At 43.6% G+C, this 23585-nt stretch overlaps 1 protein-coding gene across 1 annotated transcript in view; it reads left to right on the top strand.

Annotated features, from left to right (window-relative positions):
- The window catches only part of LOC126236735 (ankyrin repeat domain-containing protein 6-like), a 726845-nt gene that overhangs the window by 340308 nt on the left and 362952 nt on the right, over window positions 1-23585 (top strand). The window contains exon 2 of the mRNA XM_049946266.1: window positions 8682-8818. Coding sequence (XP_049802223.1) covers window positions 8751-8818 — 68 coding nt within the window. The 5' untranslated portion in view covers window positions 8682-8750. The remainder of the gene's footprint in view (window positions 1-8681; window positions 8819-23585) is intronic.

Genomic DNA, 23585 nt, shown 5'->3' with positions numbered 1-23585 from the left:
AATGGTCTCAAACGGTTAGACGCCGTAAAATGTATATTTTGCTTTAACATGTTTGTAAGTCATTTTTTAGTAATGATAGCCTAACCTGTGTAACAGATAGGCCTACTTTCGCAACAGTAGCCAATTTGCTTCATTTCCCGGAATTTTTTCGTCAATAACTCATGTTAGTTTTACAGGATTAAGCAAACATATCACAGTTGGAATGTACGAGGCCTATTCGGAAAGTAAGGTACGATTAGTCGCAAAATGGAAACCACTGTGAAAATCAAAAATGTTTTATAGCAACAGTTAGCTATACCTTGCAGCTACTTCTCTACATAGTCGCCGCTCAGATTTAGCCATTTGTCGTAGCGTTGCACCAACTTTCCAATACCCTCGTCATAGAAGTGAGCCGCCTGTGCTTCCTGCCAATTCTCTACGCTGGTCTACAGCTCGTTGTCTGTTCCAGAACGTTGTCTTCATAGCTAGCGGTTCATGTGAGCAGAGATAAAACTCAGGAAGAGTCAATGACGGGCTCTATTGTCGATGATGAAACACTTCCCATCGAAAACGCTGCAGGAGCATCTTCATTGCGCCTGCAGAGTGCGGCCGAGAATTGTCATGCAGAGGGGAACGTATGACAGTTATGTGGACTGCATCACATCAGGCGCTATCTCACACCAGGCCCTCACGCTTGTTCTAAACACCTTCACGTGCTCACTGTGCGCCCAGAACTGAAAAGAGCGACGTGTCGCGATCGACGGGCATACCAAAACTGTTCAACACATCTCTGCAAAGCTTCGTCAGATTTTCACTGTGGTTTCCATTTCGCACCCCATCGGACCTCACTTTCCCAATAGCCCTCGCATGTCTACTTTGGTCATCTGCTTAATTTTGCTTCTGAATTTCAGTTTGAAGTTTTCAAAGAATACAAGTCTACACCATGCTTTGTGATGTACCAATAGTTAGTTAGCTAGTTTCATTTTCCATGTATCATTTGAATGAAAAATCGTAATGATGTGGAACTAATTACTTTATATCAACGTCAATTGTTTTATAAATATCGCTCCATGCTGATCGTTTACTAGTTTTTTAATTAAAGATAGACAACTGTTAGTAATTCCTGCCCATCACCACTTACACAATACAATAATAGATAGTCTTCTGCGGAATAGGAGGAACTGTGAAAGAGAAGCGTTTCTAGTTTAGTTTCAGATTTTACTTTGCTGTGTGTGAGGCGGTTTATATAAGCGGGTATGTGATGAAAATTTTGGTTGCAGCGTTGTTAACCACTGTTTGTGTTATAGGCAACCTTAATGTGGTGTAATAATGTCATTTTTTCTTCTGGTATTGTAATTATGTACATCATTGTTCCTGTTGAAGTGAGTGAATTATTTACAGCAAAGTTGATGAGGGGGGTAACTATACTGTGAAGCGAATAGAGCGGTACTCACTCGCCGAGCAGAAGGGAAGCACAACGAAAAGAGAGGTCGCATAATTTTTCGGTAAAAGCCTTCAGACAGGAAGCAAAGCGCGCACGCGCGCACACACACACACACACACACACACACACACAAAGTTCACACACACATGACCATTGTCTCCGACTATTCCAGTCTGAAACTTTTTCAAAGAGGGAGGAAATATATGAATAATTATCGGCGACAGGAATTTAGGACATGAGATGCTGCACCAACAATCAGAGCGTTCACGTAACAGTGTGTTGTGCGGGCACGATACCGTTGATACACAGTGTGTCTCTGACGTCGGAGCGTTTGCATTTTGGAGGGCAATGAAAACACAGGAAAGAATAAAAGTAAACAGCGCAGTCATAATTCATGTGAACATAAGAAAACATTGCCTGAACGGTTACACCTAGGAATGAAATGTGATTCATTTAAACTGTAGATTACGGTCGGTTCGATTAGTACACCCGACCACACCAGACCACCAAAGTCGATAAATATCCCCAAAGGTCGAAAATGGGCAGCGGCACGTCAGAGTGACATCACAGGGAAGTATCACAGTGGTGAACTGTGGAAGTATAAATGCGGTGAATCTAATGTTTTGGACTACATAAGATGGCTGACGCCGGCTTTAAGTTAGCGGAGTAATGATTACTCCCTTCCACAATCATCACTTCTTTACTATTGCTTGAAAAACCACCAACGGGCTCCACGACTTGCCGTCAGTTATGATCGTGGCAGACGAGCTGGTTTACTGGTGACGCCTTCAACAGCCGATATCGATACTTTCTTCGTTACAAATGTTACTTTGCAATACATTCAGCCGCGCGAAACGTGATATATTTGTTAACCTATTTTATGAATCCTTACTGTTTGCTGGTTGTGGAATCCAATGACAGAAGCAATGCGTCAACAGGCTTTTCATAGAACTGGCACTACTGACGAAGTATTTCCGTGTATGCTATTGTTAGCGTGAACGTTCTCATCCCAATTTCGTGAGGCATACACGACGTTACATGCACTGACGATTGTCTCTCCCAACGCAGTGATAGCCGATGTTTTACAGGTTAAGCAGGCCCCACTCATAGTGCAGTTAGCAGCTGAAATATTAAAAAGCTAGGTCAGCATCTCCAACAACTGTTTCTTATCTGGAGTTTTTCTTCATGTGTAGGTACAAAATTTCCCTCGGGAACTGATAAGTAATATCAATGAACGCAGGACACCCAATTTGTAAATTATCAGCGTCTTCTCAAACGCATTCCAGGAATTATGAAACAGAGTATTGACACAATCTTCGCTGCCTACATCGCCTCGACCATCTTTCGTGAACACGACGACACATTACGTCTCCCGTGACAGCGGTCCCAATTTTTCTCTGTACTCAAATAATAATCTCCCTAATTAATTCCAACATTTAAGTACAATTTTCTAAAAATAAAATTCGTTGAAGTGTTTCTATTGTTGTGAGCGAAGCTTACATTGAGTACCAGTCAAGCAAAACACTTTCTGCCGCTGTATGTAGTGTTCCAGGACAATACACAGGTATTTACATTTGTAGATCGAATTCTTAATAAACTGTATGAGAGGCATGCTACTCCTCTTTAGTAGCACTTTCTTAAGTTCAGCAGTCGAGTATAACAGTTAATAACTAACGGAACACAGCTTTTCCAGAAATTTATCGTGCCACTGCAAAAAAGATCATTGTTATATCTATGACTTTGTGGACCTCACCAAGGGCAAAGCTTCTGTAAGCAGCAATACGTTAACGGAAATGCATCAAGGCAGAAAACTATGCCCCGTGAGGAAACTAAGACACGTCCACCAGTGTCACATACTATTTTGCCAAACAGCTTCGAAATAACAGGGCATTGCTTAAACGTTGGACAGGTGAAAAAATCAGTGGGAATAAATCTGTGTAGAATTTTACACAAGAAAAAGCACAATACCTCAGCAGATTTTCTGGTCTTTGCAAATCGCACGGAATTTGTAAGAATAGAGGCTAATGTGACACAAACACCTAGTCGATATAGCACCGTGGTCTACTCTGAGCATAAGGTACAACAAGGTTCAGTGATGGTGACGGCGACTGAAGCCCATGTGCTAGTGCAGTTCGACATATTACGGTATCTGGGGAAAGAGACAACATCTAAACCACGGTGGCCCCAAGAAAGTATGATAGGAGAGCTCTTGTTCTCTGTATACATAAACGACCGGTCGGATACGATAGGGTAAACAACGCTCTGCAACTGTTTTCTGATGATATTGCAGTGTCCAGGAAAGGTTCGTTGAAAGACTCGAGGAGGATACACAATGCTTATACATAATTTCTGTTTCGTATGATGAATGTGTGGTCTAAAAGTGGAAAACTATAACTTAATGCAAATGAGTAGGAATAACAGATCCATCGTGTTCAAATGCAATATTAGCAGTGTGCCGCTTGACACAATCACGTCGATTAAATATCTACGCGTAACGTTGAAAAACGAAATAAAGTGGAACAAGCGCATAAGATGGAGTGTAGCAAAGGCAAATAGTCAAAAATGGCTCTGAGCACTATGGAACTTAACTGCTGTGGTCATCAGTCCCCTAGAACTTAGAACTACTTAAACCTAACTAACCTAAGGACATCACACACATCCATGCCCGAGGCAGGATTCGAACCTGCGACCGTAGCGGTCGCGCGGTTCCAGACTGTAGCGCCTAGGAACGCTCGACCACTCCGGCCGGCGACAAATAGTCGATTTCGATTTATTGGAATAATCGTAGGAAAGTGTAGCTCACTTATAACAATACGGAACACTTGTGCGACCCGTTCTTGACTACTGCTCCAGTGGTTGGGATCTCCACAAGGTCGGACTAAAGGAAGACATCGGTACAAATCAGACTGCTAGATTTATCACCGGTGTGTTCCATCAATACGCGAGTATTTCTCCGTGAACTCAAATGGGAATTCCTGGAAAGAAGACGACGTTCTTTGAGTCAAACACTATTGAGACCGTTTAGAATACCGGCATTTGCGACAGACTGCAGAACTGTTCTACTACCAACGTACACAGGATGTAGAAAAACTGCCGCACTTGGAAGTCGGCATATGATTCCTCATCCCGATTCAAGACAAACGTTTATCTAGCTAAATCAGATCGAGAAACGTACCAGCTGTCTTTGCTAACTGAGTAGACCGCTGGGACATCAAACCCACATCCACCATGGATCATTTTTTTTCCTTTTATTATTTTTTAAACGTCCGTTCCCCAGTTCTCGTCGTTTATAAGCAGGACATCAATTTGTGACATGACAATAGCCTATCACATGACAATAGCCCATCACATGACAGTGGGATCCATTAAACTGCATGCGTGGGTCTACTAACGACGCAGTGCACAACCATTACTGAGCCTGTCGAGTTCATGTAGGGTGTCTTCCCGAGGGCGTGCACAAACAATGAAAACGTACATATGCTTTTGGTGCTGGGTACATCCCATAACCAAGCTGCTGCTGCTGCTGCTGCTGTTCGCCCGTATGCTGCACGGTATCCTCAAAGGCGCCATCGCGATAAGAACGTTTTTCGTCGCCTGGAGCAAAGCTTTCGTGAAACCGGTAATCTTCGTCCACAGGCAATGGAAGGAGGTCGTCCAAGGACTAGACATACTCCACAAACAGAGGACGCGATTCTTGAAACCATTTACCACTCATCTCGGCAAAGTGCTCGTGATATTTTGTTGACACCGACTTACATAGGGAGGAACGATCACCAAGATAAAATAAGGAAAATCAGAGCTCCTACGGAAAGATATAGGTGTTCATTCTTTCCGCGCGCTATGCGAGATTGGAATAATAGAGAATTGTGAAGGTGGTTCGATGAACACTCTGTCAGGCACTTAAATGTGATTTCCACAGTATCCATGTAGATGTAGATGTAGATATTGAACGGCAATTCCAAATATCTCAAAGACTGGTTGTTGAAGTGTTTCACGTTAACTCAACACCAGCGGGCAGAAGACAGCATTCGACGAGTGCAGTTTTTTGAATGGCTTTTGCACCACGTGAAGATAACGATCCTGTTTTAAGTAATGTGATATGGACTGACGAGTCTAGCTTAACTCTTGAAGATATTTTCAACGTCCCCAGCAGCCATTATTGGCTGGAACACAACCCACGAGTCATTTGTGAACGTGGTTTTCAGGCACGCTTTGGCATAAACATGTGGGCTGGTATCCTGGGAGGAGTGCTTCTGGGCCGTTACTTATTGCCAGACGTTGAATGCACCCTTGTATCGTCCGTTTCTTTGCAATACTTTGCCTAACACATTATAAAACGTCCCACTTGGTGTTCGGCTACAGCTATAGTTTCAGCATGATGATGCCCTGCCACACTTTGGAATGAATGTCCGTGACACTCTCTCCCCCCTATCGAGCCAGGTGGTGCAGTGGTTAGCACACTGGACTCGCATTCGGCAGAACGACGGTTCAAACCCGCGTCCGGCTATTCTGATTTAGGTTTTCCGTGATTTTCCTAAATCGCTTCATAAAAATGCCGGGATGATTCCTTTGAAAGGGTACGGCCGACTTCTTCCCCATCCTTCCCTAATCCTATGGGACGGATGACCACACTGTTTGGTCCCTTCCCCCAAATCAACTAACCAATCTCTCCCCTATTTTGCGGTAATACAAAACGTGCTGCTCTTCTTTGAACTTTACCGACGTACTCCATTCTAGTAAGGATAACACGCCATGCAGCAGTACTCCAAAAGAGGACAGACAAGAGTAGTGTAGGCAGTCTGTTGCATGTTCTAAGTGTTCTACCAACAACACGTCCTCTTTGGTTCGTCTTCCCCACAACATTTTCTATGTGTTCTTTCCAATTTAAGTTGTACTTAACTGTATGGGAATTTAGTTGAATTTACTATTTAAATGGAGCGTTTCCATGGAAATGGTTTGGTTGTGGAGGACCAGTGTTCTGGCCTCCACGTTCCCTGGACCTCAACCCATTAAATTTTTAATTATAAGGGCAATATTAAAGGAACAAGTACACGACCTAACATTTCGAGTGCATGCCATTTCGACAACGAAGGATGCATGTTGTTGCGTAGGGGCCAGCAAAGTATGATCGACTAAGAGGCGATGTGTTTGCAAATGCAAGGTGGTCGCTTTGCATGTCTTCTCTAAAGTGAACATTGCTCGTACCTGTACGTACCGGCTCTGTGAAGGTAAGCCTGGACGTCAGACGTACATAATGGAATTATTGTGCGTAGCATAATGTGCAATCTAGTGTAATCTACCTACTGTGCTTCTTGTACGTCACTAGATACAGACGACGTTGCTGTATCCACTATTATTTTCTATTGGCTTTATTTGTGTTATGGATGAAACGAAGTGGTTGTTTATGTCTGTAAGAAGTTCATGTTATGTTTTAATGTTTAAACAAGGGTAATAGCAACAGAAAGAACTGCTCAAGGTACCGCATTATAGAGGTGTGAACTGATTACAGTTTGATGCTTTAACTGAAAAAAAAATGGTGTGAACGCGATTCGAACGTCGGCGAGTCTGCCTATCCATTCCCCACGGCATTGCTTCGTCTCACTGGGCAGGTCTGCCACAGCGCAGTGTTCATGCTACCTTTCTTCCTTGGCCACGCTGCATGCAGTTGCAGGATTACCAAAGACTCGTTCTTTAAATCGTATTTCTGTTAAGCCTACTGGCGGGCGTAGGTTTCGCTAGATACATTTTTGACATGAATTAGGATGATGAAAGTACTGCACAGACAATTTAAGAGAAATGAAGACTCATCCGCAGGAGTATAAAGAGTTGTCTTCACTCGCTCAATTTGTGAGAGGAAAAAGAATGACTAGCAATGATACGAGATACCATATGCCAAGCGCCTTATGCGGGCTTGTGGAGTACGTACGTAGACGTAGAAACTACAGGTTAAACAGAATACAGAACAAAGATAACCACTATTCTGGTGTTCTGTTTCACTTCCGACTATTCAGATACAAGACTTTTCCAGGTTTCCTAAACTCCTGTTAGGAAAATACCACGAACTGGTCACAGCTCATTTCCCTCCCCATTCGTGTCCGGCTGTGTAGCGGTGCGCATTGAGTTAGCAATGTGGTCCTGTGGTAAACTGAGGAGAACCACATTTGGAAGGAAGAGTGCTCAAACCCCCATCCGGTTTTACGTGATTTTCCTAACTCACTCAAGACAAATGGTATGATGGTTTCTTTGAGAACAGCTACGTGGTTTTCCACCCCCATCCTTCTCTAACCATAGCTTGTGCCCTGCCTCTCGTTGACGACGGGATGTTAAACCCTAATCTTTCTTCCTTCTTTATAACGTTATCTATGTCAATCTCTAATCATCCTTTCTCAAAAGTGATCTGCGGCCAAATAACGAAAGGTAGAACTTATCAAGGAACGCCAAATTAAGACATACATTAATCACTAAAGTCGGCTACTCTGCAGTGGAAACGTTGAGGTTGGACAACGTGATGTTTAATACATTTGGAAAGGAAGAAGTCTTGAAAGCTATATTGACAGCAAAATTAAAGTAAAATTGCAGTACTTAAAGGACGGAGCTTTACAAGAGGGTAAAAATAATTTTAAAAGTAATACGGAAGATGTAGTCCACCAGCAGTGCAATAGATATGAACGAAAACATGTTCATCCGAAAGCTATAGAACTCTAAACTCTTACTGAAGGATATTTCTATGATGGCGTGAACGATAGTTGAAATCACTTGCCGGCCGGAGTGGCCCTGCGGTTCTAGGCGCTACAGTCTGGAACCGAGCGACCGCTACGGTTGCAGGTTCGAATCCTGCCTCGGGCATGGATGTGTGTGATGTCCTTAGGTTAGTTAGGTTTAATTAGTTGTAAGTTCTAGGCGACTGATGACCTCAGATGTTAAGTCGCATAGTGCGCAGAGCCATTTGAACCATTTTTTAAATCACTTGAAATTTTCGAAAAAAATCCGTGGGAGGCAATACAGAATATATTGTTGTAGGAGACAAGCCGACGAGACGACCCGGCTGTAGCGATTACAATCTTTTTTACTAGTATTTCAACACCACGAAATGACAGTTGTAGTATCACACGATTTGAATGACGAAACCAATGGCAATAAAAGTAGCTACAAAATTTATGAATTACAGTGTCACTTTGAGTCTTCCTGTCATAAATATGCGCAAACAACTCATGTGGTTGTTATAGTATGCTAATATTTTTGTTTTATTTTGTTGCAGCGGGGTGTGATATGGACAGCATAGTGGCGACATTCGAACGACAGAAGGAATCGCTGCCACCGTTCACGAATGCCTCATGTCTTTGGTGTCAAGAAAAAGCAGCCCTCGCCCAGCGGGGAGGCTGGGAAACCCCAAAGGTACAAGTGCCGCGCCAGCATCCGCTACCGTTAACCTAAACAGAAATGTGTTCACTGGTTGTCATAAGAACACAGTCTACATCCGTCATGCATCATAGGCGTTGATTTTTGTATGATGGTACGCACTTAAGCGCTGATTTGTTTACTGAATACGTGTTCCCTTAAAATGCAATACTGCAAAAGTTTGAGAGTTAACTGAAGCCGCTAATAAACACACATGTCTTAAGTGAAAATAATGACATAACTCCCTTTGCAACAAAGATTTTGAAGGACTAGAAAAATTCTTAAACAAAGTTGTGTTTCGACTGCTAAGTATTTGGGACTCACTGGATATGTTATACAATCTGCTGAATGGCAAGACTCATAGAACTCAAGAGTTTGGCAAACGTAGTAGGTAAAGCATTATTTTTTTACTACTTTTGTAAAGCATGTATAGCACACGTACAAGCACGCACACACACACACACACACACACACACACACACACACACACACAGGGGAGAGAGAGAGAGAGAGAGAGAGAGAGAGAGAGACCAGAAACGTGATCTGAAAACGGAATGATACTAAAGTCTAAGAGAATTGAGAAATGTATTGCAAGTGCATAGTTACACAGTGGTAGCTTGTTAGCGTACCATACCATTCAACTGCGTGGACAGTGTACTCATATCATTTGGCGCATAATCGCAAGATGATAATTTCACAACCTTCTGAAGTTCTTGTGAGATTGTGTTCCAGTAGCAAATCATTGTAAAACAAAAGGACTGGAAAAAAGGAAAAATCCTATCTTATTAAGAAGTAGCCACACAATAAAGTTTGTTAATGTCTTGTCCCATTGCCACAAAAAAAAACTATGTTGAAAGAAAAGCAAAATAAAGGAGATTTTTGAGACTCCAACACGGACTACATTAAGAATTTGCTTCAATAAGGCAGTCATATCACGAGCGAACTTACCTATTTGTGAGCTATAAAGTATCGCCATCTTTCGAATAATCTGATTAAACTATTCTTTGGTAATTAATTCAACATTTTTATCTCAGCAACGTCAAACAATGCTTCTCTAATCCAGATCTTGTTAGTCCACAGCCACGCCACCGAAGAAATTGTACAGCAACAGGAAATTCAAATCAAAATTCCTGTTAGTCAACAGGAACTTCATTTCTGTCGCTATGAAATACAGGCCAGCTGCTTGTCGAAGGAAGGACAGTGTTTCGCGCTCCGAATTTTTGCGGAGCAAGCAATTATTGTTGGGATACCTGAGATAGTCCGTCTTAAGGCGCTGGATTGGTACTCGAGAGGATGACGGTTCAAATCCCCTTCGAACCACCCAAATGTAGGTATTCCGTGGTTTCCCTACATCGCTTTAGGCGAGTTTCGAGATGGTTCGTTTGAAAAACGCCCACAGTCAATGTCGTTCCCCAAGTGGACAAGTGCTCAATTCATTCACCCCTAATCACTTCGTCATCGACAGTAGTTAATCCCTGCTATGCACGACTTCGTACACTATAGTAAGGAGACGTGGTGTAGCAGCTATCTTTGTAGGAAAGCTGGACAGGAGCGGAAATGACGAGGAACAGCTTCACTTAAGTGGTAGCTTTCTTCAAGCGTACAAAGTCTCATTAGAAATAATGCACCTAATGGAGTAGCAACAAGGACGAGGCGCTCTGAACTAAGTGTGAATGATGGTTTCGGAGCCGCGACTAGGTGGCGTCTGCGTAGCGTCACGTACCGGAAAGGCTCCCACTGCGAGAGCGCCCAGTGCCTGCCGCCGGCCGTCGTATATCACAGCGGCATAGGGCGCCCATGGTACAGAACCGCTGAAGGCTCCATTGGGTCCGCTGTATCCCGCACACGACTGCTATAAGCATCTGACGGAAAGTTGCAATTCGGTTGCCAACTGTGATACGCCTGTGGGGTGGTATTGATATCTGATACCACAGCCGGCCGGAGTGGCCGTGCGGTTCTAGGCGCTACAGCCTGGGACCGAGCGACCGCTACGGTCGCAGGTTCGAATCCTGCCTCGGGCATGGGTGTGTGTGAAGTCCTTAGGTTAGTTAGATTTAAGTAGTTCTAAGTTATAGGCGACTGATGACCTCAGAAGTTAAGTCGCATAGTGCTCAGAGCCATTTGAACCATTTGTTAGCAATATTAGCTTATTCCCAAGAGTTAGCAGCTTTCACTCAGTTAATACTAGGCAGAAATAAAATCTGCATGTGGAATGCACTTCCTTGACTCTTGTGCAGAAAGGAGAGCACTATTCTACTGCATCCATTTACAATAAGCTACCACAAGAACTCAAAAATCTTAGCAGTAGCCCAAACACTTTTAAGTCTAAACTAAAGAGTTTCCTCATGGCTCGCTCCTTCTATTCTGTCGAGGAGCTCCTGGAAGAGCTGAAATATTAAGCAAATTCCAGTGTTACATTGTCGATTTTCTTTATTTAAACTTACGAATTGTCGCCTGAATACGTTTCTTATATTTCATTTTATCTGTTTCTACTATCGTGTTATAATTTCATGCATTGACACGTTCCATGACCATGGAGACTTCTCCTTAATTTGGTCCCACGGAACAATAAATAAATAAAAACATGGAGTAGACTGGGTCCTCTGCTCAAATGAACCGATCATTGACTGAAAATGGTTATGTTTGGCTACTTCGAGACCACTTCATTTTCATGGATAACGATCCATTATGTCATCGGGCCACAACTGTTTGCGAATTGTTTGAAAAACATTCTGGACAACTTCAGCGAGTGCTTTGGCCACCATATATCATAGAGCCCTAAGTGAGTGCCTGTAACTATTACATACATAATTACATTATAGCACCTTTTTACATTTAATAATTATAACAAATAGATATCTTTACAACATTTAAAAGGAAATGGTTCAAATGGCTCTGAGCACTATGGGACTTAACATCTGTGGTCATCAGTCCCCTAGAACTTAGAACTACTTAAACCTAACTAACCTAAGGACATCACACACATCCATGCCCGAGGCAGGATTCGAACCTGCGACCGCAGTAGTCGCGCGGTTCCGGACTGAGTGCCTTAAAAGGAAATATTACACCCTTTTTCTTAATATGTACATTCACCTTAATCTTATCAAAGAGTTTCAGTATCGATTTCGTTTCAAACAAGATGTCTCTACTTCTGCGTTAACAGTTTCAATAAAATATTTACAAATTTTTTTTAAAAAAATATGAACAATAATGTCACAGACTTCCCCATTTGCGATCCGGATCGTCGCTAGAATGTTTCTGATTCGTCTCTGCTTTGTTAATACAGTTTTCTCAATGCATCACGTGCCCGCAGTGCCAGCAGGCAGCGTTCAGTCTCGCCGTGGGCACTGGTCATAATGTTTTGCCGCATCGGTGTAGATGGAATTACATTTCTTATGTCCTGGTTGTTTGTGCACAGTACATCAGAAGTGCAGTTATTTTGATCTTAAGTCAGTTTCGAGACAGTGTTAGTGGCATGCTGGACGACTGCCAGGTACGTGGAGTCTGCGCGCCTGCGGTGTATCCGTTTAGGGCGCGGCAGGCACGGAGCGTGCGGTGAACCGCAGAGCGGCTGCCGCTGTTGGCAGGCGGCCGGCGTTGCGCAGCCAACGAGCGGCGAACGCGCTGCAGCCGTGGCGTGGCGTGGCGTGCCGGGCCGCGCTGCACTACTGTGCGCCGGGCGCTTCTTGCCGCGCTCTGGCCGTCACGCGCCTCGGACGCTGCGCCCGCCCTAAACCACACAGCCAACCACTTCTTGTCTGTGTACAGCGTCACGGCCTGGCCATTCGCCTTTTTGTAACGCAGAGTGAGGTGAAAAACCATCTGCGTTGTGTGCGGATCCCGCAGTTACCGTTGCATCATTTGTGAGGCCACGCGCACAGCCGAGCACACGCGTCCGAGGCGACGCGACGTGTAATCGATCCATATTAGGCTGCCCCTTTAGTATAATGATACTACCGTTTAGCTTCAGATTGACGAAACCACTCGTTCCGAAAGTTCGCTGCCTCTAGCTATCGCGGTAGTTTCGATAGAGACGTCGTGGCATCCACTATATTTCGGGCGTGCTGCCGCAGAAATGCCATTATTTTTACGGATAAAAAATTTAATTCGTATGGCACGAATGGCTGAGAGTTCCTGAAGAGGTATGTTTATCCTCCCGTTTGCAAGTTCTTTCAAGTGGACGCCACTTCGGCCTCTTGCGCACCGTTGACTTTTGATTACTAAACCCTTATAATATGTACGATTTCAGATGATATAAAACAAACTTTTCTACTTAATTTGGAGTGTAACATACCACTGGAGATCTAATAACCAGTGCATAATCTATAAATTATGAACTCCTTTAAATAAATTTCGAGTATAGCAGTACAATTTACACTGGTTTACTAGCAATGTAACTTTTCTCTCCTTTAGTGCTCTGGGGTTAACCACCCAGTAGACCTGCCGGACAAAGGGGACACTTAGTTTAACGTTGAATCTGAACTATGTGTCATTCTTGGGATGCATTCACACTGTAAAGGCGATCCCCCAAGCTTAGGGTCTCCAGGGTTTCGCTTTGCCAATAATCTATCAAACCTCTCTATACTCTTATCTACAGTACTTAACTTTATAACTAATGTAGAAAATTATTGCCGGCCGGAGTGGACGAGCGGTTCTATGGGCTTCAGTCTGGAACGCGCGACCGCTACGGTCGCAGGTTCAAATCCTGCCTCGGACATGGATGTGTGTGATGTCCGTGCCGTCCGGAGTGGCCGTGCGGTTCTAGGCGCTACAGTCTGGAGCCTAGCGACCGCTACGGTCGCAGGTTCGAATCCTGCTTCGGGCATGGATGTGTGTAATGTCCTTCGGTTAGTTAGGTTTAATTAGTTCTAAGTTCTAGGCGACTGATGACCTCAGAAGTTAAGTCGCATAGTGCTCAGAGCCATTTGAACCATTTTTTTGTGATGTCCGTAGGTTAGTTAGGTTTAAGTAGTTCTAAGTTCTAGGGGACTGATGACATCAGAAGTTAAGTCCCATAGTGCTCAGAGCCATTTGAACCATTTAGAAAATTATTCGTTGCGTCTGTTTGCGTGATAAGTTCTACAACTGAGGACAAATACGAGCAGAGGTTGAATCATTCCTAAAATAAGGATTGTGATAACAAGTTAAGTAATCAAAACTGCTAAATTAATTTTTGTCTTCATTCGATATATTATGACGTCTTCGTCGGCTCAATAACTAGACGTATTATTCAGCTTGCCACGAGGGTATTCAAGTTTTTTTTTTTTTTCAATCTGTACTTTGAAATAAATTACTGCGGGCACTTTATCTTTCATACAGAGCATTCAATTCTCTTTGTTACCAGACTCACAGTTTCAACATTCAAATATTTGTGAAACTGAGAACACGGCTTGACACACACAGCTCACTGAATTCCTGCCAGCTTCATACGACAACCACCTCTCACTACAACTCGCCGAGAAGCACAAAGATTATACATGAATCAAAGAAATTCTTTTGCTTAACAAATGAATTACTTATCGAAAAGCTTTCAGTTGAAGTTATTTTAAAAGTTTACAATTAACAATTTTAATGTCGATACCTTCAAATGGAAATAAAATTGAAAAATAGATTTCGAAATAAACCCAATATATGAAAAATAATTAAGTCTTTTGAAAAAATCAAAATGAATATTATTCATATAACATCCCTTTTGAACACATATTCTATGTGTATGTGTACAAAACTATTTTACTGATGTCATTAAAACTATACGGAATGCGAAATTACAATTTCGAGTTTGCCCGTCTCGCATAGCAACTTTATTGGGTGCGTCGAATACTCCATTTCTTTTCATGTATCGACAAGTGCCATACGTTGCCAAAAATGTGCCATTGATTAGTTCTTACAACCACCAAGCCCGATACTCTTTCGTGTTCTTCGATCGTATACCTTTCGGCCATCTACCGTTGCAGCTGTCAGACCAAAACTACAGCACTCACACCCGTAATTTCAAACAAGAAAACCTCACTGCGCTTTCGACTACAAATTACACAAGGGCCAGAGATGATGTTCTGTACAAAGACCTTTGTATGAACTAAAACTGTCGTTAGACGCTCCACTCGTGATGTGGTGTCAATGCGTCAATAGGAACTGCTCTGAAGCGACGTCTTTGGAGGTTTATCAACGAAAACGCCAGAGTTTATGCTTTCTTCCGGTTTTTTTTTTTTTTTTTTTTTTTTAAGGCATCAGTCTCTTAGTTAGTGTGATGTGGCACGTCACGAATTCCTTTCGTGTGCCAAACTCATCATCTCAGAGTACTATTCCAACCTCTGTCTTCCTCTGCTGCAGTGGCCGAGCGGTTTTAGGCGCTACAGTCTGGAACCACGCGACCGCTACGGTCGCAGGTTGGAATCCTGCCTCGGGCATGGGTGTGTGTGATGTCCTTAGGTTAGTTAGGTTTAAGTAGTTCTAATTTCTAGGGGACCTCAGATGTTAAGTCCCATAGTGGAATAGAAAAGCAACTGGAATCACTCAACAGAGGAAAGTCCACTGGACCTGACGGGATACCAATTCGATTCTACACAGAGTACGCGAAAGAACTTGCCCCCCTTCTAACAGTCGTGTACCGCAAGTCTCTAGAGGAACGGAGGGTTCCAAATGATTGGAAAAGAGCACAGGTAGTCCCAGTCTTCAAGAAGGGTCGTCGAGCAGATGCGCAAAACTATAGACCTATATCTCTGACGTCGATCTGTTGTAGAATTTTAGAACATGTTTTTTGCTCGAGTATCATGTCGTTTTTGGAAACCCAGAATCTACTATGTAGGAATCAACATGGATTCCGGAAACAGCGATCGTGTGAGACCCAACTCGCGTTATTTGTTCATGAGACCCAGAAAATATTAGATACAGGCTCCCAGGTAGATGCTATTTTTCTTGACTTCCGGAAGGCGTTCGATACAGTTCCGCACTGTCGCCTGATAAACAAAGTAAGAGCCTACGGAATATCAGACCAGCTGTGTGGCTGGATTGAAGAGTTTTTAGCAAACAAAACACAGCATGTTGTTATCAATGGAGAGACGTCTACAGACGTTAAAGTAACCTCTGGCGTGCCACAGGGGAGTGTTATAGGACCATTGCTTTTCACAATATATATAAATGACCTAGTAGATAGTGTCGGAAGTTCCATGCGGCTTTTCGCGGATGATGCTGTAGTATACAGAGAAGTTGCAGCATTAGAAAATTGTAGCGAAATGCAGGAAGATCTGCAGCGGATAGGCACTTGGTGCAGGGAGTGGCAACTGTCCCTTAACATAGACAAATGTAATGTATTGCGAATACATAGAAAGAAGGATCCTTTATTGCATGATTATATGATAGCGGAACAAACACTGGTAGCAGTTACTTCTGTAAAATATCTGGGAGTATGCGTGCGGAACGATTTGAAGTGGAATGATCATATAAAATTAATTGTTGGTAAGGCGGGTACCAGGTTGAGATTCATTGGGAGAGTGCTTAGAAAATGTAGTCCATCAACGAAGGACGTGGCTTACAAAACACTCGTTCGACCTATACTTGAGTATTGCTCATCAGTGTGGGACCCGTACCAGATCGGGTTGACGGAGGAGATAGAGAAGATCCAAAAAAGAGCGGCGCGTTTCGTCACAGGGTTATTTGGTAACCGTGATAGCGTTACGGAGATGTTTAATAAACTCAAGTGGCAGACTCTGCAAGAGAGGCGCTATGCATCGCGGTGTAGCTTGCTCGCTAGGTTTCGAGAGGGTGCGTTTCTGGATGAGGTATCGAGTATATTGCTTCCCCCTACTTATACCTCCCGAGGAGATCACGAATGTAAAATTAGAGAGATTAGAGCGCGCACGGAGGCTTTCAGACAGTCGTTCTTCCCGCGAACCATACGCGACTGGAACAGGAAAGGGAGGTAATGACAGTGGCACGTAAAGTGCCCTCCGCCACACATCGTTGGGTGGCTTGCGGAGTATGAATGTAGATGTAGTGGTCAGAGCCATTTGAACCTCTACAGTTTTTGCGCTCTACAGCTCCCTCTAGTAACATGGAAGGTATTCCCCGATGTCTGAACAGATGTCCTATTATCCTGTTCCTTCTTCTTCACAGTGTTTTCCATATATTCCTGTGTTGGCCAATTCCTCTGGAAAACCTCCTCACTCATTCCTTACCTTATCAGTCCATCCAATTTTCAACATTCGTCCGTAACACCACATCTAAAATGCTTCAATTCTCTTCCGTTCCGGTTTTTCTACAGTTCGTGTTTCACTACCACACAGTGCTGTGCACCACATTCTCAGAAATTTCTTCCTCAAATTAAGGCCTACGTTTGATACCAGTAGACTTCTCTTGGCCAGGAAGGACCTTTTCGCCAATACTAGTCTGCGTTTGATGTCCTCCCTGCCCCGACCGTCACAGATTATTTTGCAGCGTAGGGAGCAGAATTCCTTAACGTCATCTACTTCGTGGTCACCAAACCTGATGTTAAGTTTCTCGCTGTTCCCGTTTCTATTAGTTTGTCTTTCTTCGATTTACTTTCAATCCATATTCTGTACTCACTAAACTGTTCGTTCCATTCAACACATCCTGTAATTCTTCATCTATTTCACTGAGGATAGGAATGACATCTGCGAATCTTATCAATGATATCCTTTCACCTTGAATTTTAATTCCGCTCTTGAACTTTTCTTTTATTTCCGTAATTGCTTCTTCGATGTATAGGGGTGAAAGGCTACATCCCTGCCTCACACCCTTTTTAATCCGAGCACTTCGTTCTTGGACGTCCACTCTCATTGTTCCCTCTTGATTCTTTTACATATTGTGCAAGGACCCTACAGCTTACCCTCATTTTTTTTAAAATTTCAAACATCTTGCACTATTTGACATTGTCGACAAATCCCGTGGGTGTGTCTTGATTTTTCTTTAGTCTATCTCTCTTAATTACACATTTCGCTAAAGGAATTCCTATAGCTTCCTTCCTCTGCGAGTCACAGAATGATGAGGTTGCCCCTAGAATTTCGACATTGTCGTACAGCAGGATGTGGCCAGTGTCGATGCAGAACTCTCAAAAATGGTTCAAATGGCTCTGAGCACTATGGGACTTAACTTCTGAGGTCATCAGTCCCCTAGAACTTAGAACTACTTAAACCTAACTAACCTAAGGACATCATACACATCCATACCCGAGGTAGGATTCGTACCTGCGACCGTAGCGGTCGCGCGGGTCCAGACTGTAGCGCCTAGAACTGCTCGGCCACCCCGGCCGGCTGCAGAACTCTGTCGCAACCGATTTGTTGAGCTGTAGCAGCCGGTGTACCCTCCGCGTTCTGTGCATGACTGTCCACTGTATGAAGACCACACTCGCAGGGGATCTTGTAAATACCCGCTTTGTGGACCCTCAGGTCATCTATGACGGGACCAAAGTGCTGCTGTCTTCGGTGAAGGGCGGAGGATCGCTTTATACTCTAATTTGGAGGCGATCCGAACTATTTTTGACGACTGACTTCCAACACATGGAGGGAAGTCAGGGATCTAAATTTCTCTAATCTTCCTCATTGTTTAAATCACCCTCAGGTTTTATACATAGTGAGTGCCCTGCATATCTCTTGCGGCTTTCATCCACATCTACATCATACTCTGCAAGCCACCTAACGATGTATGACGAATCGTACTTCTGGTACTTCCATGTTAACTCGCGAATGCAGCTTGTGAAAACCGATTGTCCGTAAGCCGCTTTATTAGCTCTAACTTCTCGAATTTTCTCCTTATGGTTACTTCATGAGATGTATGTGGGAGGAGATAATATGTTGTAGTATCTCTGTAACGCTTTCGCACGACTAAACGATCCCGTGACGAAAAGCTCCGCTCATCGTTGGATCTTTTCTAACTCTTCAATTTGTTCTACCTGGGTTTAAGGAGAAACCCAGTTGACAGCTGCCAGAATGTGCTCCACTGACAACAACAAACAATTTGTACTGTGAAACTGTAAGATGTTCACACAATACTATTTTGTTAGGCAGCGTCAAGGATGAATTCCGTCGTCCAGTGAGAGACTTACGATAAAATGGGAGAGAGAAAAAAATCGACTACTTTTGTTGTTGTAGGTGAAATTGTGTAAAACAGAATATTTCTCTTGTACTCTTACCCACGCAATAAGATAATGTATAGCGAGCTCTTCAACAGAGTTGTTTCGCCGCATGGGGTAGCCGTGCGGTCTCAGGCGTCTTGACATGGTTCGCGCTGCTCCCCCCCGCCGGAGGTTCGAGTCCTCCCTCAGGCATGTGTGTGTGTGTGTGTGTGTGTGTGTGTGTGTGTGTGTGTGTGTGTGTTGTCCTTAACGTAAGTTAGTTTAAGTTAGATTAAGTTGTGCGTAAGCCTAGGGACCGATGACCTCAGCGGTTTGGTCCCATAGTCCTTACCACAAATTTCCAATTCCAGAGCTGTTTCGTAAAGAAATAAAACATCTCTCTGTAATGGATGGCGATTTTATAACTCATTTCGTGTCAGTTTAACTGCATTTTAAGAGACGTTAAATCCTAATAATCACTTGACCCATACAGATTATATGAAAAAGCATAACTTGCACATTGAAATGAAAAAAACCAGTTATACCGCTAATAACGAAACCTCTTTCCTTTTAACAGTTCCGCCAGTGCTCAGAGAAATATTCTCGCAAAGAGACGACATCGCTCGATGACTCGGTGACGAGTACCGATCTTACTACGGGGCTTCACCTCGATGACGAGGTTTGGCTGGAGCAAACCAAAACGTACAATTGCAGTCTGAGCAGTTCGTTGCGAGCATCAATACTTATCAAACATAAACTTACATTAAACCTCAAAAGAGTTAAAGTTGAATCACTTAGTTTCGCGAAATATCAGTAAGTTAATTAACACCTTCTTCCTACTGACTCTGCAAAACCGCCAACTTTAAATGCCTCCTCCTTTACTTTTACAATCAAAGACAGACCAAACACATGAAATAAAACAATATTTACAGTTCGTAAAAGCGAACGCTCAAAAATATTCTAATAGCTTTTATAAGAAAGGCAACAATAAATTGGACAATTACTTTGTTAAAGAACATCAGCCACTAGCTCGCTCAGCAAAACCGACAAGTTTAAAATCTTTCTTTAGCCAGAACAATTTTGTAGCATATATTTTTAACAGTTGCTTCTTTCTCAGCCAACAAGTAGCACTGCTGGTTGAAATAAGATGGCGCACAATACAATTCCTATTTCAAAACTGACCTATTGATTGACACACTGAGAACTCAGAACAGTTATTAAACAACTCGGCCACTTAACCGACCCATTGTAACTTCCCTTTTCTGTCGCCAAGTCTGGTAACCTGGCAGCCGTCCCACGACTCAGGTTATAAGTCCCCTGGGTAATTCAACTTCCTCGTCCACCCGTTCAAACAGGACCGCGGAATAGTCGGAGGATTCTTGGAAGGTTGCTGTGGTAATAACCGCCCTGGATTCCACACAGAGCGGAGGTGACATCGATGCGACATGCAGCAACCTTCACAATCCGTAAACAGAAAACTTTCGGGCGACCGTTCACATCTTCACTTCACCGGCCACGCTACACATACGCCCACTGTCCGACAGAGACAACATTTCATCTGTTCACAGTCCGGCTAAACAAAGACCTTCTACCAACCTTCAATCTTAGTACCGCAGTTGGCACTCTAGTATCTCTTGCTTTGAGAGCACGATATTCACACAGCTTCCTCCCTCTCGCGAATTCGGTCATATGTAACACGAAACAAACTCATCAGATGAGTTAAGTTAAAACTAATTTCCAGAGTTACCAGCTTCGACTGTTGGCACTGCATTAAAGAAATTCTCACTACAAGTCTCAGTAAAAATTGCCATTTCTATTGGTGTTAGGCAAAGAACCAGCTATTTTTGAACGCAAGAAAACCAGTTTCCTTCCAATGTGTACATTCACGCATTTGGTGTCTGTGTATATGTGTGTGTGGGAGAGGGGGGGGGGAGGGGGGAAGGGGGGGGGAGAGAAAGAGAGAAGAAGAAGAAGAAGAAGAAGAAGAGAGAGAAAGAGAGATTATTGGAGGTTGACGTAATATACGAAACCCACATCGCAAATTGTTAGCCCACGTTTTCTTTTGCCTGCGCTTGTGTGTCCGTCATAACAACACCTACTTTGCATTTCCGTGCATAGGCGGTCAGTGCTTTTAGCTCCCGTGTAACAGAGAAGCCGAGTCTAATCGCACATTCATTAGTAGCTTGCTTCTCGTTACAAAACCTCTGAATAATCGTATGACCAACGACGCGAAAACTACATGCTGCTATTGCAGCAATGACTGTAGTCAGCGCGCCCAGCGATAAAGCACGCCGATATTGCGGAAATGTCACGCTTAATGAGGCAGCGTAGAGCAGTGAGCAGTAAGTGTGTGCGCTGTCGGACTGGTGTAGGCCGCTTTCACTCGCGAGCTGCACCGAGGGGGCGGCAGAGAAACACGACGTTTCTCACAGGCTGTCTTACTGGCACCATTTCCCTGCCCGCGTGCCGTGTAAAGTACAACGGACGCTGACAATTCATTTGAATGTAGTATTTTCCTGACCGCTGGTATTGGTCACAGAAAACTACCGATACTAAAACATGTCTAGCTTACAGTCTTTTTCCTTGAAGGTAAGGTAACAGTGTGCGCCACTTGTTGGCGAAATGCAGGTAATTTCTTTGAAAGGTGTACACAAAATGAATCTATAAGGTTAAATGAATAAGACAGTATCTAAATGGCAACGTACACTATCTGATCAAAAGTATTGGGACACCCATTAGTGGACTGATATTTCAGTGTCAGGTTAAGTACAAATCGCTTCCAGTTACGCTGAGTCTCAAAATGAAAAACGTACTGTGATAACTTCTGCCAGCTTGCTGTTTAGTTTTACACGTAAGACGTTCGACAGTTGCGTGCAAGTCTACGCAGGCGCCAGTCTTTAAGTACATTTAATAGCTAGATGTTACCTGCGTCAGTGCTCACATATCAGTAGTTTTGTTGTGAAGAGTGACGGTGAGTGAGTAACCTACTGTACGTGCAAAAACGTATCTACTTGTTCCTGTAGGCACAGCTCGTGATGTGTAGTCCGCTATCCCCCCCCCCCCCCCTTCCCCACCCAAGCTGTCCCAACGCACGATGTGTCGGCACGCACAGCTTCGCTGCCGAGCAGTCCATACACAGGGGTGTGAGCAGGAGCGTATCTATTCATTGTGAAAAGTTGCTGTATACGAAGTTTGCATTATGCAGTAAATAGTGTGAAAGTATCGATTAAATACACTGTAGACTGTGTAAGTACTGTATTCATTATTTTGAAATTTATCACGCAGCACATATCAACCAATAAGAGCGTAATAGTGTTCACAGGTTTGTCACCGGATGACATTGTGCAAATTCCGCAATATTTCCTCGGAGCAACTGTCCGACATCATCAGTTGGTTCAACCTTGCTGGTGGCTAGGAATGACTCACGGCATCCGTACGTCGATGCCTTGTACATAGAACACGCGATCGAAGAATGCGGAGGCGCGGAAATCACGCATACGCAAAGATTTGCATATAGATTGTGCCATACTAAAACGCCCTTTGCCAAAAATCCCAGAGCGGCCCTCCTGCGTGTGCGCTGAACGCTGTGTTTACTAACAGTGCGGCCAGACGTCACTCACTACAAAACTTTACAAGGCTAATGTTATCATGGGTTTGTTATCGAAAAAAATCTTAATTTCTCGTCTTGATGTAATAACAGCCAATGCAGGGTTCCAGGCTGTGCTAGGTTCAAATCCCGCATCCCTGATTGAGATTATCGGCTGTACGGATACGTATTGCTTTCTTAATGACGCAATCCCAGAAAGATGATACCGGGGTAAAACTTCCGTCTTTTCATCAATCATGCGATGTGCTGTATTCCGCAACTGCCGACTTTTCCGGTTGACGTAGGCATATATGACGCTGACGTTCATCGCAGCTTTCTTGTACTGTGCGACATGTATGGCCTATATATGCTGCTCCACACTGACAAGGAATCTTGTACACGCCACACTTCCTCAGGTCAAGATTATCCTTAACCGAACCCACGAACCCAACGGGATCCTCAGTTTTGCAAATGGTCGAAAAAACACACTTAATGTCATATATTCCTAGGACTCTTCCGATTATTGACGACATGGCACCAAAATACGGCAAAAAGGCCAAAGTGGTGGATGTCTTCGCATTGTCTTTATATCTTCATTCTGCTCCATAGATTGAAGTCGCTTGGGCCTGAATGCATTATGCATTGTCTCTCAGAATAACCGTTTTGTCGGAACACTGGCTTCCAATGTTGCATTTCATTCGATAGGCTTTCAGGGCTACATACCACATGCGCTCTATGAACTAACGTACGTAATGCACTCCGTACAGCCGATAATCTCATCAGGGATGCGGGACTTCAACTAAGCACAGCCTGGAACCCTGCATTCCCTGCTATTACATCAAGACGAGAAAATTAAGATTTTTTCGATAACAGACAAGTTTTGTAGTGAATGACGGCTGTCCGCACTGTTAGTAAACACAGCGTACAGCGCATACGCAGGTGGGCCGCTTTGCGAGTTTCGGCAAAGGGCGTTTTAGTATGGCACAATCTACCTGCAAATCATTGCGCATGCGTGATTTCCGCGCCTGCGCATTCTTCCCGCGCGTGTTCTATATACAAAGCGTCGACGTGCTGATACCTATCTCCGTCTCCACGGCTCCTTACACCCT

This window comes from Schistocerca nitens, chromosome 2, assembly GCF_023898315.1.
Source record: "Schistocerca nitens isolate TAMUIC-IGC-003100 chromosome 2, iqSchNite1.1, whole genome shotgun sequence".
Classification (NCBI taxonomy): Eukaryota; Metazoa; Arthropoda; class Insecta; order Orthoptera; family Acrididae; genus Schistocerca; species Schistocerca nitens.
The sequence above is the reverse complement of the archived record's forward strand: the minus strand, read 5'-3'. Positions and strand labels throughout refer to the sequence as shown.